The sequence below is a fragment of the Penaeus japonicus genome, unplaced genomic scaffold (assembly GCF_977035675.1).
Source record: "Penaeus japonicus unplaced genomic scaffold, GWHDUDI00000001_assembly GWHDUDI00000042, whole genome shotgun sequence".
Taxonomy (NCBI): Eukaryota; Metazoa; Arthropoda; class Malacostraca; order Decapoda; family Penaeidae; genus Penaeus; species Penaeus japonicus.
The window spans coordinates 11,927,504-11,945,538 of NW_028234444.1; the positions used below are offsets into that span (position 1 = coordinate 11,927,504).

The 18,035-nt window shown below is 46.6% G+C and overlaps 1 protein-coding gene across 50 annotated transcripts in view; it reads right to left on the minus strand.

The window, feature by feature from the left end:
• Positions 1-18,035, minus strand: part of tgo (Aryl hydrocarbon receptor nuclear translocator homolog tgo) — a 244,559-nt gene that overhangs the window by 127,127 nt on the left and 99,397 nt on the right. For 22 of the 50 annotated variants that reach the window (XM_086535236.1, XM_086535234.1, XM_086535231.1 and 19 more), the window contains exon 2: positions 8,106-8,872. The exons of the other annotated variants lie outside the window; for them this stretch is intronic. In XM_086535236.1, coding sequence (XP_086391362.1) covers positions 8,106-8,308 — 203 coding nt within the window. In that variant the 5' untranslated portion in view covers positions 8,309-8,872. The remainder of the gene's footprint in view (positions 1-8,105; positions 8,873-18,035) is intronic. 50 annotated transcript variants of the gene reach the window in all.

Consider the following 18,035-nt stretch of genomic DNA (forward strand, 5'->3'; position numbering starts at 1 on the left):
CCGTACCCGCGCCGGCGAACGCGTTTATGTTTGGAGGGTTGGGGGATGGAGGGGGGGCAGAGGGTAGGGGTGCCACTTGACGCCCCTTGAGCAGCGATCGCGCCACTACCACTAGCGTTATGGTCGGCGGCGTCCCGCGCAAACAAGCAATCGCTTCCTTCTGTTGATCGCTAAACAATTCTATTTAATCCCGGAGAGCCAAATAACTCCCGTTTCGCTGGGCAAACACGCGCCGATTTGCGCGGCACGCACACGTAGTTATACAAAATAGGCGGAGCGGCCCGGGAGCGCTGCGCAAACAGCGTCCGCCGCCGCCGCGTCCGCCGGCCGTAAGTGAGGGCAAACAGCGCCTCGCAACGCGGCGTCTTCGGACGTCGAAAAAAATATAATATATATATAATATAAAATAAATGAAGGCGAGATGCAACCCTCTCCGCCATCTGCAGTACACCATACATGCTCGAAGATAATTCCTGTACCAATAGCACTCGGAGCACCATCTCCATCATCACTAGAAACGACAACACAGAACACTCGTCCGCACAGGCAAGCACGTGTAGACACACCCGGCATAGATAGATAGCTAGCTGTATATCTTATATCGTCTCCTTATATCGAATATAAATAAACCAAAATATAACACGTTAGTCTCCCATAAATGCAGAAATTAAGACATCGGCGCAGAAACTGATATTTCTCTTTTCCGTCCCCCTCGCATGGTTTCAGGGGCTCGTCTTTTATATTAGTGAATAGCCAATCTCATATATATCATATATATCATATATATGTATATATATATATATATATATATATATATATATATATGTATATATATATATATATATATATATATATATATATTATATATATATATATATATATGTGTGGTGTGTGTGTGTGTGTGTGTGTGTGTGTGTGTGTGTGTGTGTGTGTGTGTGTGTGTGTGTGTGTGTGTGTGTGTGTGTTGTGTGTGTATGTATGTACTATGTATTATATATTTATATATTTATATCTATATCTATAGGTATGTATATATTATGTATTATGTATTATATATCTATATATCTATATATTTATATCTATATCTATAGGTATGTATATATTATGTATTATATATATATATATATATATATATATATATATATATATATATATATATATATATATATATAATGCAATTCCACGCTTCTCCCTTAACCGCGAAGGAGAATCTTTACAATCTAACATGACAGCCTATTTACTGCGCATCAATTACGGCGAAATTACAAAGACAATTAAGAGTAATGACGCAGCTGATTGCGGTCAAGGCTATCGTAAAAATGTTCAAGTTTACCTTTCTTAAATTGTAAATAAAATCTCGGAACTGTGCGATTTTCACCGCTAATACTGCAGTCACTGCGATCACGATGGTGACAGTGATGATGACGAAGAAGAAGATGAAGAAGAGGATGAAGATGAAGATGAGGAGGAGGAAGCAGAAGAAGAAAGAGGAGAAGAAAAAGGCATAGTGGCAAATGACAATAACGATAGTGCAAATAAGAACGATAATAGTATAACAGACTGTGATAACCATAATATATAGGAATATCCACCATCAATGATAAACAATAACGAAAAACAAACAAATAACCACAGAAGATGTCTAAAACCACTAAATGGAACCCCCCCCCCCCCACACACACACACACCCATCCCTTCCCTCTCAATCTGCACCTTCCTTCCGCCGGTAAAAGAACAACACCAACATAACCAACAACAATAACAACAATAACAACAATAACAACAATAACAACAATAACAGGACCAACAACAAAACTCCTTCTGTGTCATACCCCCCCCCCCCTCCCCTTCCCCTTCCCTCATCCCCGTACCGGTGACGATCTCATTCACGATAATGTGACAGCAAAGAGTCACGCCCACCAATCACGCCCATCTAGCCACCCGCCACCCGCCGCTAACTCACGCACGCAACCCGCCCCCCCCCCCCCATTCCTCTCCCCGTTCTGTTTACAGCGGAGTGACAGCTACCGCGGGCGCACGCGACCGATCGCCGCCGCCGCCGCACGCCCGAAAACCGCCGCTACGCCCACCGTAATCGTGTGTGTGTGTGTGTGTGTGTGTGTGTGTGTGTGTGTGTGTGTGTGTGTGTGTGTGTGTGTGTGTGAGAGAGAGAGAGAGAGAGAGAGAGAGAGAGAGAGAGAGAGAGAGAGAGAGAGAGAGAGAGAGAGAGAGAGAGCATGATTTAAGAGGAGATGGTTGGTGAGGGGGAGGCAAGAATCCATACAATACCTAAAGAACAAACAACCAATAAAAAATAAATCCAACCACCCTTTCAACGACACCATCCGACCCAACAAAACAAAACAAAAAGCAAAAACCATCCCGTCCCCCCTCCCCCCCCCTCCATAAAGAGCCAAAAAAAGCAAACAAACTCAAACCAACGTAACCTAACACCACAAACCCATGTGTATTCACGACGACACTCCCCGCAATTACGCAATAACAAAGAGAAGCGAGCGTGAAATGCCGGGCGCGAAGAGGCCCAGCGGACCGCGAACCAACGGCAGCGGTGGCGGCGGTGGCGGCGGCGGCGGCGGCGATGCGAGCAGCGACACAACGACGTCGACGACGACGATGACAAAGACAACGAATAATAATAATGATAATAATGATGATCATGATGGTTATGATAATGATGATAATAATGATAATGATGGTGATGGATAATAATAATAAAATAACTAACAATAACAAAAAAAATACCAATAACAACAACTTTACCAACAATCATCATCACCACCACCATCACTTCAGAGGTCGATTAACCAAGGATAATCTCTCTCGCAACACTGGGCGACCGTCGGCGAGCGATAAGAACGTCTTCACAAAAAGCAATGGCGTCCGAGGTTGAAAAAATGATCGGGATCAAAGTCCTGGGATCATTTTCTTCGCGGTTACTATGACAATTAGAACACGATGTATAAAATGAGGAGGATAATATTATATGGCAATTATTAATACTATCATAACTATAAAAATGAGTAAATAAAAGTAATATAATAATAACCTTAACAACATTAATAACAGTAATAATAACAAAAACAAATCATATCAATAATAAAAATATCAATAAAGAAAAAAAGTATTCATAAAAACAATAACAATATCAATAAAGAAAAACTAAAAATAAAAACAATAACAATAACACTAATACCAAAAAGATGAGAACAAAGAAAAACAACGCTAATGATAAAAAGAATCATAATAATAGTATAAGTAAAACCCATAAAAATAACATCATGAATAACACTAATAATAAATTGACAACACTAATAACAAGACAACGAGAAGACCAAGCGAAGAGAACGCCTTCCCACACGATTGCAGGAAATTGCAAAAGCTCCAGAATAAAAAAATATATATATACAAAAAAACAAACGATTAAAAAAGGTATTTAAAAAAGAAGACTTAAGTTTTTTTGAAAAATAAAACTGTTTACTCTTCGAACTTCCTGTGAAGCTGAGGTTGACGGCGGCAATTGGGCGAGACGGGGAGGGGAGGGGAGGGGAGGGGAAGGGAGGGGAGGGGAGGGGAGGAGAACGAAGGGGATGTGAAGGGAGGAGGAGAGAGGAGAGAGGAGAGGGGGATAGGAGGAGGTGAAGGGAAGAGGGGAGGGGAGGGGAGGGGAGGGGAGGCGAGAGGAGAGGGGTAGGGGAGAAGAAAGGAGGATAGGAGATGTGGGTAGAGGGGGGAGAGTGGGGAGAGAGGAAGAAGGAAGAAGGCAGAAGGAGAGGGGAGGAGAGAAGGAGAGAGGAAGCAAGGGGAGGAGAAAGGAAGGAGGAGAAAAGAGAGGACGTCGGAAGGGGAGGGGACGAGGAGAGACTCGGTGGGGGTGAACCAAGAACCCGAAACGAAGAATCGAGTGAGAAAATGCGAGTGAGTCAGAAAACGGGATGTGGGGTGAGTAAATGAGTCATAGAACAAGAACACGCGGGGTCTCAGGAAAAATTAAATAAATAGCCAGAAGATCGACGAGAGGAGGTGGTGAGTATAAGCGAGTACCAATAAAACAAGGAAATCAGGGAGGTGTGAGTACACGAGCCAAGACACCGAGATAGCCGAGATGACAAAGTGAGTCACAAAGGACCCCATGAGTCAAAAGGAATCCCATACCGGAGGCGAGCGAGTGGTAGAACCTCCACGGAACCGACTGAGAGAACAGGGAGTCGAAGCGAAGTGAACCGTGGCCAAAGAACCGCGGGTCGAGTAACCGGGACGAAGAAGAAGCCAAGTCGAGCCGCTCGCCTTTTTCTGATCCTGAGACGAAGGATTTTCTTCCGAGGACTAAGGGCATTTCCTGCCTGCCTCCCCCACCCCCCTCAGCATCCCCCAGTGCCTTGGATAACCTGTACTATAGCCAGCGTTGAAATCTCTCTCTTCTATTGTGTCTATTTCTTTAATTATTTTTTTCTTTTAAAGAATAATTGAACCGAATCAAATTACAGGAGAAGCCCAAGAAGAATAACAACAATGACAACACAAGAAGCAAATATAACCCCAAAGAAAAACAAATCCAAACAGAAACAAACCACCAAACTACACCCCCCCCCCCCAACCACCCACAAAGAAAAACAAAGAAACAAACAAACAAAGAAACAAACAAACAAAAACAACAACAACAACCTGCCGACGAGTGCGTGGCGAGCGTCGGCCGAGCGAGCAAGCTATCGAGCCCCCGAGCGCAGATGGCCGCCGCTTGCCCCGATAATGACAGAGTCGCCACCGCGTGAAAAATGGCGGAAGCTCCGATACCCCACCATCGCCGTCGGGATTATTTGGATAAGGATAGGCGTGCGTTATTGGTGGTCTGCGATTATTTAGCGTGAGAGAGAGAGAGAGAGAGAGAGAGAGAGAGAGAGAGAGAGAGAGAGAGAGAGAGAGAGAGAGAGAGAGAGAGAGAGAGAGAGAGAGAGAGAGAGAGAGAGAGAGAGAGAGAGGAGGAAGAGGGGGAGGGGGGAGAAGTAGAATGTGGGAGGAGGAAGAGAAGGAGAAGGAGGAAGAGGAAGAAGGAGGAGGAGGAAAAAATGAGGAGGTAGTGGCGGAAGAAGAAGAAAAAAAAGAGGGGAAAACGGAAAAGAAAATTTAAAAAAATACAAAGAATCAAAATTAATCAAAACCACCCCAGCCCCTCTTAAAAAAGACAACACAAAGTAGGTTCCTTCCGACTTTTAAAAGAAGAAAAAAAAAATCTCTAATAAAAAAATCGACCTAAGCCAATATAAGCTCCCCCCAAAAGAGACAGATTACGCAAAACAATCATACCCCCCCCTCCAAACCCCCAACCCCACCCCGCACCGGATATCCCCCATTTCCTGCCAGGTAGAGTTTAACGATTAATAAATCCCCGTCTCGTTATATCCAAAGGGGTGTTACAGGGAGGCCGGACCGCTGCCGACAGACCGATGGAGCGGTAGAACAATAGACCGACAGACCGACCAGCAGACCATCCGATACACCAACAGACCGACTGACCAACATATAAATAGACCGACAGACCGACCAGCAGACCAACCGATACACCGACAAACTGACCGACCGACCGACTAACAGATAAATAGACCAACAGACCGACAGACCGACCAGCAAACAAACCGATACACCGATAGGCCAGCCGAGCGCCTGACTGACTGTTCCGCTGGCATACGTAACACCGGGAGCGGGAGCGTGTGTGGGTGTGTGACGTTATAATTCCCTAAATGGGTAATTTGCGCTCGGCTGTTACGCGGATTAATTATTCGCGCTATGCATTTTTCCCCGTTCATTAAAATCTACACTTTATTCTTCATCATCAACAGCTTCATGACTCGTATTCTACGTGCCTTATATTTTATCATAAAACAAAAAGAAAGAAAACTCTTGCATTCACTTTACAATGTGATACAAAAGAAAAACTTGAAAATTAAAGCTTATTTTGTCACACAAATTTCACGAACAAACGTACATTAAAACATATACAGTTATTCACATTAACACAATTTCGACAAAAATCAAGACTGGGAACTAATGCTTTCTCTACCATTCGAATAACATAAATTACACGAAAAATGACCTTTGAAAAAAAAAAAAATGTTGATATTAAATTTCTACCTAATGTAATCAATGTACTACGTATAATTCACCATAGACACATTGCAATGCAACAACGAAACGTTACAATTTTCAAGAAAAAAAAACTTTATTTTTTCACTTAATAAAATTAGGCAATTCAACTATTTTTTTTTCTTTTTTTTTTGGCCGACACTATGATGTGATGCCATACGAAAGTCAAAAAACAATATGAAATGTAACTTTAGCACAGAGAGGAGCGCTCAAAATGAAAATAGTAGTCATATCAACAAAAATATTGATGATATTAACAATACAAACAACAAAACCAACTACAATAATGATAAAAATGATACAATGATAAAAAAAACAACAACAATAATAATAATAACGACAAAACAACGATAAACAATGCTGATGTGATTTCAATGCACTCAGACCCACACGAGGAATCTTCCCTTCCACAAGCAAAACATGGCTGCGAATTCTGCTTTCATTGGTCAATTCTATGGAGCGTTCGAGAAAAATAATGCGCCTTCTTATTTTTATCTATTTATTTCTTATTTTATTTTATTTTATTTTTTATTTTATTTTGTTTAATTTTTATGTATTATTATTTATTTTTTTTTTGACAAATTCAGCGTGACAAGGACGCGCTATTTTTTTTCATTATCATTATTATTATTGTCAAGATGGTGATAATGATTGTTATGTATGAACATCATTGCAATTATCGTTTCCAGTCTCATCATCATCATATAATCAATCATCATTACCATTATCATTGTCATTCTTATCATAGAAAGGAGGAATGATTACCGCGCAAAATTAGCCTAGACTCGCACTCTCCCTCCGCGACACGGATTTAATCATTTGCAACACGCGGTTCGTTGCCGCTTCATTGCCCACTTCAACATTGCAACACAACAAGGACGTGTTCACACATTCCGGGGGACCACTCGAAAGTAAACCAAGAATAAAAAAAAGAAAAAAAAAAAGAAAATAGATACAAAAAAAAGGCAAACCGTTCCGCCATGACACTTTGCGAATACAGCATTTCGAAGGCGGAAAAATCTCCATTCCGCTAATAGCCGCGACAAAAAAAAACATTTACTACTTGTCACACGGCGCCAATTCGGAACGTTCTCAGCACGTACACGGCTATTTGTTCTGGCGTTTCTTCTGTTGTGGGAGAGACGGGAGCCGTAGAACAAAAGGTGCAGGATTTTCTCAAATGCATTTCCTTTTTAGAGTTTGCTTTCTTGCACAATAATAAATAGTCTTTGATTTCTCTCTCTCTCTCTCTCTCTCTCTCTCTCTCTCTCTCTCTCTCTCTCTCTCTCTCTCTCTCTCTCTCTCTCTCTCGCGCGCGCGCGCGTGTGTGTGTGTGTGTCTGTTTGCGCGCGCGCGAGCGCGCCCATACGCGTGAGTATGTATGCGTGTTCTGCAGCTCGTTTACGTTCGCACGGTTGGAGTCCAAGGCGTTCGTGTGTGCCTGCGTCCAAAGTGCCTGGGCGTGCAGTTTGCGTGCGCGAGTCTGCACGCAGCTTCGTCCCCACGAGTCATGACAGGGCGAGACTGAGTCTCTGCACATTCATCCCGTGTCTCTGGCATGGACTGGCACGGCACGGCAGGCCCGGGGCACCGAGCCGGCGCCGCGGGGGACGAGGACGCTGAAAGGCGAGTTCAGCAGGAGAGAGGAAAAGGAAAAGAAAGATGACAAAACAAAACAGAAAAACAGCGGAGACTGCATCCAGGTCCCCTCGGCGCCGCTGCCGTCCGCGCCCCCGCCCAGCCAGGGCGGCACAAAGCGCACCGAATCTGCATCCGTCCTCCTCGGGCGCCTGGACGCGCCGCTGCGTCCGCCTGTAATTACCCGGGCAAAAAACAAAGTAAAAAAGAGACAATGCTTATATCTGTGACACCGCGAGCGCCCATCGAGGACGCGGGCACTCTGCCCTGACCCATACCCGCGGGCGTGATTCCCACACTCAACTTACCTCCTCTTGGTCGTTGTGGGCGGGAGGCTGGTCGTCATGGTATGGGCAGCTGCAGCGGCGGCTGCCGCGGCAGGAATAGGCGTGGGCGTGGCCAGCACCTGGTGGTGGGCGGCGGGGGCTGTCATGCTGCCCCCAGAGAGGCCGCCCACCCCGGATCCCACGCCCATGTAAGCCCCGGAATAGGCCCCGGCGTAGGCATACATGATTGGCAAGTATCGGGGAGAAGACAAGGAAAAGGGACTGAGGTACACACACTAACACGCGCGTGCGCACGCCGGCTCACGCCAACACTACGGCCTGGTCATGGTATCCGCTGGCCGGCCGGAGACACTGCCACTATCTGGCGTCTTTTGCACTGAACACTTTTGAACACCTCTTCTTTGACTTCCCTCTCCTCCTCACACTACAATCACTTTCCTTTCCAGCTACAAGACGATCTCCCTTTTCTATCAGCACACTCCCATAGTCTCTCTCTCCGAGATCTGAATTTCCTCTCTCACGGAAGATCACACAGGGTTTTCTACTCCCTCGTAAGACGAAGAAAAAAGACAACAAACTCACTTAGCACTTTCTTCCTTTCTCCGGAAAACACAAATGGTACCGCCGACCTTCCTGAAAGCGGTCTCCAAGTCTTTTCTTCCAAATTAAAAAAAAAAGACACTCACAGTTTTCTTGATTTAAAAAAATAGAAGAAGATATTTTCCCTAATTTTTCCTTTTCTCATAAAGCGCACTTTATTGTGATTTCCTTTGCAACACTGCGTTCATCTAAAGCACAGAAGGTGAAGAGGGACAAAAAAAAACACGAAATTAATTACCTCAGTAACAAAAGAACTTTACAAGAGACGCACTATAAAAATGCTTAAAAAACATATATAAATACCTCGAGAACATCGTTGTCTCTTTTCTTTCTATCTCTTATTCTTTTTCCAAGAAATAAATAAAAAAAACAAAATCCACCAAACAAAAAAATAACTGTTCTATTCTTTTTCCTTCGATTTCTTTTTTGGACCGAAACACACAAAACTCCCACCAAGCTTATACAAAAAAGGCAAATGCTTTCTCGATTCGACCAGCTTCTCCACAGCACTAAACCGCGGGCGGACGGACGGACTCACCCATCAAGCTTAGAGCGCTCCTCGAAAGCACACACACATATACACACACCGACCCTTGACTCAGCGATCGCCTACTTTTCTAAACACATACGTCTTCCTACTTTAGCTCTACCATAATAATTATTATCACGGCGAAGGAACTTGAATTCTGACACACTTCACACACTTACACACACACTTACATACTTGCACACTTATACACACACACACACACAACAAACAGACAGATAGACAGACACACACACACACAACAGACAGACACACAGACACACACAACAAACAGACAGGCAGACACACACACACACACACACACACACACACACACACACACACACACACACACACACACACACACACACACACACACACACACACACACACACACACACACACACGCACACACACACACGCACACACACACGCACATACACACACACACACTCGTATTGCGAAAGTCAGCGCCGCGCCATGCTTTAAAACGGCAAATGTATCATTAGCGTTCCCACGTTACGCATAATGAGCCCGGCCATACTGTGCCGCGGGTGGCGTTTCCATCTCACTGGCGACGGCGGGCTGGATATCGGAGTCGGAGTGGGGGAGGGGGGTGTGAGAGGGAGTGGGAGTGGGGGGGATGTGAGAGAGTGAGAGGGAGTGGGAGAGGGAGAGGGAGAGGGAGAGGGAGAGGGAGTGGGAGTTAGGGGGATGTGAGAGTGAGAGGGAGTGGGAGTGGGAGAAGGTGGAGAAGGAGAAAAAAAGGAAAAAAGAGGAGAAGAAGAAAGGAAGAAAGAGGAGGAATAGGAATAAGATAGAAGAAAGAGGAGGAGGAATACGAGAAAGGCGACGACAAAGACGACACCGACAACGACGACCAAATTGCAACATCATAAAAAAGCAGCAGCAGCAAACGGCTCACTCCCGCTAACGCTAACCGCAGACCCATTTCCACATCATGAATAAAAGAAGTCGAAGTCGAAGAAAGAATGATAGAAGAGAGAGAGAGAGAGAGAGAGAGAGAGAGAGAGAGAGAGAGAGAGAGAGAGAGAGAGAGAGAGAGAGAGAGAGAGAGAGAGAGAGAGAGAGAGAGAGAGAGAGAGAGAGAGAGAGAGAAGAGAGAGAGAGAGAAGAGAGAGAGAGAGAGGAGAGAGAGAGAAGAGAGAGAGAGAGAGAGAGAGAGAGGGAGAGAGAGAGAGAGAGAGAGAGAGAGAGAGAGAGAGAGAGAGAGAGAGAGAGAGAGAGAGAGAGAGAGAGAGAGAGAGAGAGAGAGAGAAGAGAGAGAGGGAGAGAGAGAGAGAGAGAAGAGAGAGAGGAGAGAGAGAGAGGAGAGAGAGGAGAGAGAGAGAGAGAGAGAGAGAGAGAGAGAGAGAGAGAGAGAGAGAGAGAGAGAGAGAGAGAGAGAGAGAGAGAGAGAGAGAGAGACAGAGAGAGAGACAGACAGAGAGACAGACAGAGACAGAGAGAGAGAGAGAGAGAGAGAGAGAGAGAGAGAGAGAGAGAGAGATAGACAGAGAGAGAAAAAAAAAAAATGCAAAAGAAATATACATCGGTCTCTCATTTTTATACACGACGTCGATACTTTCCCTGCCGGGTCGATCGTGACAGATTTGTTCTGGTTGGAGAAGATTGGTCAGAAGGGGGGGTGGAGGGGGGGAGGAGGGGGGGAGAAGGGAGGAGGGGGAGGGGCGAGAGAGGAAGAAGGGGGAGGAGAGAAGGGAGAAGGGAGAAGGGAGATGGGGAAGGAGAGAAGGGAGGAGGGGGAGGGAAAGGGGAGAAGGGAGAAGGGGAGGGGAAGGGGAGAAGGGAGGAGGGGAAGGGGGAAGAGTGAAAAGGGAGGGGGAGGAAGGGGAAAGAGGAAGAGGGAAGAGGGAGGGGGAGAGAGGGAAAAGGAATAAACGCAGGAAGAGAAGAAAGGTTGAGGAAAAGCAGTGGGAGGGGAGGAGTGGAGGGGAGGGAGGGGAAAAGGAGGAAGGGGGGAGGGAAGGAATAGGGAGAAGAAGGTTCAGTAAGAAGTGCAGAAACAGAGAAATCCTTCAGGGCCGAGAGTCAACAATCAAATAAGGGAGGAGGAGAGGGGGAGGGGGGAGGGGAATCAGAAGAGAAAAAGCGAAGAGATAACATGTTGTCAAGAGGTCAATACTGGGGAGAGGGAGGAAGGGAGGCGAATAGGGGAGTAAGGGACTGAGGTAGGAAGGGAGAGGGGGAGAGAGGACGGATGTAGGAAGGGACGGAGGAAAGGAAGGGAGAGGGGAGAGGGGAGGGGGGAGGGAGGAAGGGAAGGGGAGGAAGAGACGGAAGGGGGAAGGGCCGAATGAGACGAGGGGGCGGAGGTAGGGAGCGAGGGGGGAAGAACAAGAAACCGAGGGAGGGAAGGTCGAGGCTGGAAATTGGTAAACACAGGTAGCGAGGAGATAATATTCCTCCACGTGCTAATCCCGAGGTGGCGAAAGGGGACAACAGAGGGGAACAGAGGGAGGGGAAAGGAAGAGGTAAATGGGGTGAAAAGAGAGAGAAAAGAGGGACCAACAAAGGAGAAGGGGTGAGGGTATTGGGAGAAAGAGGGAGAGAGAAGGAGCGAGAGGGAGGAATGGATGGGAGGGGCACCACCTGTCCATCACAACTGTTCCCTTAGCAAACTGGTAGTACACGCAGGCCAGTTGATGGCACGGGTGGGGGAGGGAGGGGGGAATAGAGGGGGAGAGGGGATCAATACTGTTAGCACTTATTACCGTCATCCTTATTTACAAGACCAAGCTCCCTCTAGCCCACTCTCCCCAGTCCCTGCCCCCTCCCCATCACCACAACCGACCCCTTTACTTGCCTGTGCTATCCCTTATGTTATTCGACGTCTACGCCTAGCTTTCCAGTTTATATCGCCGACACATGACAATCGTATGTTCAACCTAGATCCTTACTCGCTCGCTCACTCGCACACTGAATCACTCACTATCTCTCCCCCCATCCTTCTCTTTCTATCTCTCTCTCTCTTTCTCAAATACTTTCTCATTCCCTCTAACGGCAGGGCTCCCACGTTATACCAGATTGACTTACAACTTTTACGAGTAATTCAATTTGCAAGAGCATACTGCACAAGTTCAGCCGAGTCATTCAGCCTCACATCAATCTTGACACATCCGTCCATCCATCAGCCACCCGGTCATTCACTCGAACGCTCATTCAATCGTCTACTCGTTCACCGAGCTATTTACTCACACAAACTCACTGTTACACTCAAATTTACTATAAAAATAAAGAAACAATTCAGAATACCAATACATTCACGCGCGCGCACGAATATACATACACAAACATACACATGCACAAGTACAGACACACACGAACATAACCATGCACAGGTACAAAACACACAAATATACACGTGCACATAAACAAACATACACAAACACACATACACACACGTACACGCACACACAAACAAACACACCTGCGTCCCATGTCCCCGCAGTTGGCCACTTCGTCAGGGCGAGCGCGGCCAGTGACCTGCGACCCAATGGAGAGGAGGCCCAAGAGGAGGAACCCACCCGAGGAATCCACCCGTCATCCACCCGAAATCTCCAAACCAGATCCACATGAACTCGAGACACATCCACCTGTTTCCACACATGCCTCCCTCGGTGCCCTTCAATATGCCAATTGCCAATTGGAGGAATGAAATAAAAAACATATAATCAGTGCCCTTGCCCCCCCCCCCTAAACTATGTCTCTCTCTCTCCCTATCTCTCTGTCTGTCTGCCTCTGACCCCCCTCTCTCTCCCTCTCTCCCTCTCCCCCTCTCTCTCTCTCTCCCCCTCTCTCTCTCTCTCTCTCTCTCTCTCTCTCTCTCTCTCTCTCTCTCTCTCTCTCTCTCTCTCTCTCTCTCTCTCTCTCTCTCTCTCTCTCTCTCTCTCTCTCTCTCTGACCTCAGGGTGACCCACACCTCATCTACCCCCATACCCTGTGGAGCGCCCCGTCCTCACCAATCATAGGAGACCGCCAGCTATGTCATTACCCCACTCTCCCTCCACCTCCATCTTCAAACCCACCCCAACTGACCCCTCTGTCTCTGTCTCTGTCTCTGTCTCTGTCTCTGTCTCTGTCTCTGTCTCTGTCTCTGTCTCTGTCTCTGTCTCTGTCTCTGTCTCTGTCTCTGTCTCTGTCTCTGTCTCTGTCTCTGTCTCTGTCTCTGTCTCTGTCTCTGTCTCTGTCTCTCTGTCTCTGTCTCTGTCTCTGTCTCTGTCTCTGTCTCTGTCTCTGTCTCTGTCTCTGTGTCTCTGTGTCTCTGTCTCTGTCTCTCTCTTGTCTCTTTTCTCTGTCTCTGTGTCTCTGTGTCTCTGTGTCTCTGTGTCTCTGTGTCTCTGTCTCTGTCTCTGTCTCTGTCTCTGTCTCTGTGTCTCTTTCTCTCTCTCTCTCTCTCTTTCTCGCCTCTGCCTCTGCCTTTGCCTTTGCCTATGCCTCTGCCTCTATCCGCCCTTCCCAATTCTTCCCTCCTTCCACCTTCTACCCCAATCCTCCCCTCCCTCTTTCCACCTTGAAACGAAGCCCTTGTTCCCTATTCCCAACACTCCCCTCCCCATCCACCCCCTCCCCTCGCCGCCTGACCTCAATCAGGATGTTAAACTCTGTCGCGGCCCCTGTAATTACCACACAGCCTAGTCGCCACTCCCCGCCCCCCCACGGCCGCCCTCGCCACACCTACCAGACCACCCACGCCACACCTACGTAAACAGCCCGCTTACACTCGCCCTTCCAGACCCCCTACTAGCTCATCCTACCCACCTACCCATCTACGTACTTACACCGCGCCCATATCACCCTATCTATTTACCTTCCAACATATCTACCTACACTGTGCCCATGTCATTACACTGCCATGCCTACCAGCACACGTACTAACACAACGACATAAACGCAGGTTACAGCTTACACGTACCGGTAGTAAGAATAATATCAATAATAAAAACAAAAATATTTTTAAAACATAACGACAACGATAAAAACAACAATAATATTAATCATCACCCTCATCACCATTACCATAGTCATCATATTTGTTTTATAATTATCATCATTTTTATCATCACAAAAATAATATCATTACTAACGTCATTATATCATCAGTATTTTCTTACTACCATCCTCCTCCTCATCACCATTACAAAAATAAGAACAAAAAACATATATAAAAAAAATAAATGAACATATCTTATCCCACGATAACTAACCTATGCGTTCGCTTACACCCCCTAAACCCCTAACCCTCCACCCCTCAACCCCACCTCCGGCATACCGCACATACCTCATTCGTCGGCCGCGTGCATGTCCCCAAAGCTGATCTATATCATTTGGTTTATTCATCTACCTATTCATTCGTTTCTATATTTGTTTGTTCATGGAAAAGGATTTTGACTATTTAAGTGTGTGTGTGTGTGTGTGTGTGTGTGTGTGTGTGTGTGTGTGTGTGTGTGTGTGTGTGTGTGTGTGTGTGTGTGTGTGTGTGTGTGTGTGAGAGAGAGAGAGAGAGAGAGAGAGAGAGAGAGAGAGAGAGAGAGAGAGAGAGAGAGAGAGAGAGAGAGAGAGAGAGAGAGAGAGAGAGAGAGAGAGAGAGTGATGAGTGAGTGAATGTGTCCGTATTCCTGAACCCATGTGCCTAAATACATCTTCTGAGCATACGCATATAACTGTACCAATGACACTTCTCCGAATATGAATGAATCGGCATTATGTCTCTCGCTTCCCCCGATTACACATCGCATAATCGTTAGCATGATTGACAGGGGACTGCATGAAAACCCTCCCTTAGCTTGGCTTCAAATGAACAGGCGTCCATTATATCTACGTCCATATAATTGAAGTAGCGTTAGTAGTAGCAAGAATTGCAGTATTACAATATTACAATAATCATTACAGTAAGATAACACCAATAACACCTATACTAACAACAACAACATTAACACAAATAACAAAATCAATAAATAATAATAAAGATAACAATAATCATTACCATTATACATGTTATAATAACGAGAAGCGCAGCCACAGAACTCGAACTCCCGCCGCTCGCGTTGCTCAACCCAGAGTCTCTACCCTGAACCTACCCTCATCTCTCTTTCTTTCTCTAAAGGAAACTCTTCTCTAACTCACAAAATCCACGGATAATCACGTTGGATATTCCTGGGCATGACAGTCATTCCCTTCGCATGGATCGCCATGGATCAACTGGTTCCTTAGGCCCTAGTTCACAATGTGCTGGTAACTTTAACTTTACGCCATGGATATCATGGCTCGAAATGTGTAAATAAACTGGGCCGCTTATTATAACATTATTACACTTTTTGGCGGTGTGATGATGATGATGATGATGATGATGATGATGATGATGATGATGATGATGATGATAATGATGATGACAATAACAATAACAGCAACAAAAATAATAACAATATCAATAATAATAACAATAACTATTATGATGATGATGATGATAATAATAAAAAAATAAAAATAAATAAAATAATAATAATAATAATAATAATAATAATAATAATAATAATAACAATAACAATAATAACACTAGTAATAACAACGATAATAACAACAAAAGTAATCCCTACCACAACAACAAAACCCAGTCCCAACATCTCCCCCGCACCCCAATCACACCGAATCCACTCTCTAGCCGCGGTTTCTCACTAAGGCGACCTTCACATTGACATCTTTCCTTTCGAACACTGTGGCACTGTGGGCTCGCACTTCGACACTTCTTTTCCCTGTCGAGTGGCCTGTCGACGGGCACTCGTCAAGCAATTGCAATCACACCCATAGATCAACATCTTCCACCACTTCCCGGAATTGGAAGCGTAAATTCGGATGCACTTCACGGCTTAGCCAGCTCTTACGGACACTTCCATACACCGTTAAGAGCGCGTCACATTTATCTCACGCCTTCACGCAAGCACCACAAGCAAACGCAACCCCCCATGGAGGTTGCTACCGCTGCTGCGTGCGTGGGGATATCCCGGGCAGCGGATGTCACGCCCACGCCCGTGTCGTGACTGGGATCCCCGTTCCAATGCACGTTACATGTCATCTCCTCACTGCAGCTGAGAATGTCAACATAACGCGCGTGTGTGTACGTGTGTGTGTATGTGTGTGTGTGTATATATATGTGTGTGTGTGTGTGTTTGTGTGTGTGTGTGTGTGTGTGTGTGTGTGTGTGTGTGTGTGTGTGTGTGTGTGTGTGTGTGTGTGTGTGTGTGTGTGTGTGTGTGTGTGTGTGTGTGTGTGTGTGTGTGTGTGTGTGTGTGTGTGTGTGTGTGTGTGTGTGTGTGTGTGTAGGGAGGTGAGAGATAGAGTGAGGAGGGAGGAGGTGAGTAACTCGCACGCAATGTGTGCGTAAGTGTAAGAGAGAAAGAAAGGGAAAGAGAGAGAGAGAGAGAGAGAGAGAGAGAGAGAGAGAGAGAGAGAGAGAGAGAGAGAGAGAGAGAGAGAGAGAGAGAGAGAGAGAGAGAGAGAGAGAGATCACCTCGGTTCGCACGTGGCGGACGCCGGGCAGCCGTACCCACCGGCGACGAGTTCCAGCAATAGGACAGAGGGGCAGGTGTGCGCGGCGGCTGACGTGCGGGGCGCGTGACGTGTGACAGATCGCGGCTCGCAGCGCACGTGACGGGGCCGAGTAGCGCACAGCCAGGAGGTGACAGCGAAGCCACCGGTCCGCGGGGGGTGGAGGGAGGCAATAAGTGCGCGTGGCGTGAGGGCCACTGACGGGGTAGCGTAGATGTGTCGTGTGGCAGCGGCCGGGCCCGAGGGGTGCCGCCACACGCAACCTTCACAGACCCCTCCCCCTTTCCCCTCTTCCTCCTCCTCCCCTTGTTTTTACCTCACGCTCCTCCCCTCACCTGTGTCCTGGGCCCGAAGCCTAGCTCCACCCACCGACCGCTACCCCGAACCAGGCCGCTCCACGTCCGACGAGGCCCTTCGCTCTCCCCTCACCGTTCCCCTCACCGCTCCCCTCTCCTCGGCCCTCTTGCCTTTCAACGCGAGGTGAAAGACAGCCGTACCCCTAAGCCCGCTTCATCCTCACCGAGAGGAGGAGCCGGGAAGACCCCCTTGTACATCGAACTCCGCCCCCTTTACCTGCAACTTGAAGCCCCTCCTCTTCTTCCTCTTCCTCTTCGGTCTTGTTCTTCTTCTCTTCTTTCTCCTTCGCTGACAACGTTATTTTGCCTTGTCTAACACCAGCTCCCTACGAGTTCTATCCTAAACAGAAAGGCCCTCTGCCTTCCCCTCATTTCCTTCCCCTTCGTTAACTCCAGTAGAGAGGTACTCCCTTTACCCGTCTACCGCATTTTCCTTTCCAATCCAACCTTCCAAACATCTTCTCTTCATGCTATGGCATTTTCTACCTTTAATCCCTCTGCCAAGCACAAATCATTCCCTCCATCCGAATGCTCTCAAAAGTCCCCAGAACCCTTTCCTTGCCTGAGTTCGTTAATTAGCTCCTCCTCCCTTTACCTGCCTCATAAGCCCCGCCCTTACCTGGACGACGAAGCTCCGCCCCGATTATGACGTAGTACTTTGGGAATATAAAATCCTGCAACCGATCGAGAGTTATTCCGTCAAGAAGGCGATCCGGCCCTTTACGATAAGAGATCAAGTCAAAATCCATTCCGCTAAAAAAATCCGCTCGTATGACCTTGTTACTTGGAGAACACTTCATGTAATAAAAGATTTCAATGAATGATTTATCATAATTAAAGGAAATATACCGTAAATACCATTCATACAGTTCTTACCAACGACTTCTAAAGCCGCTCTTAAGG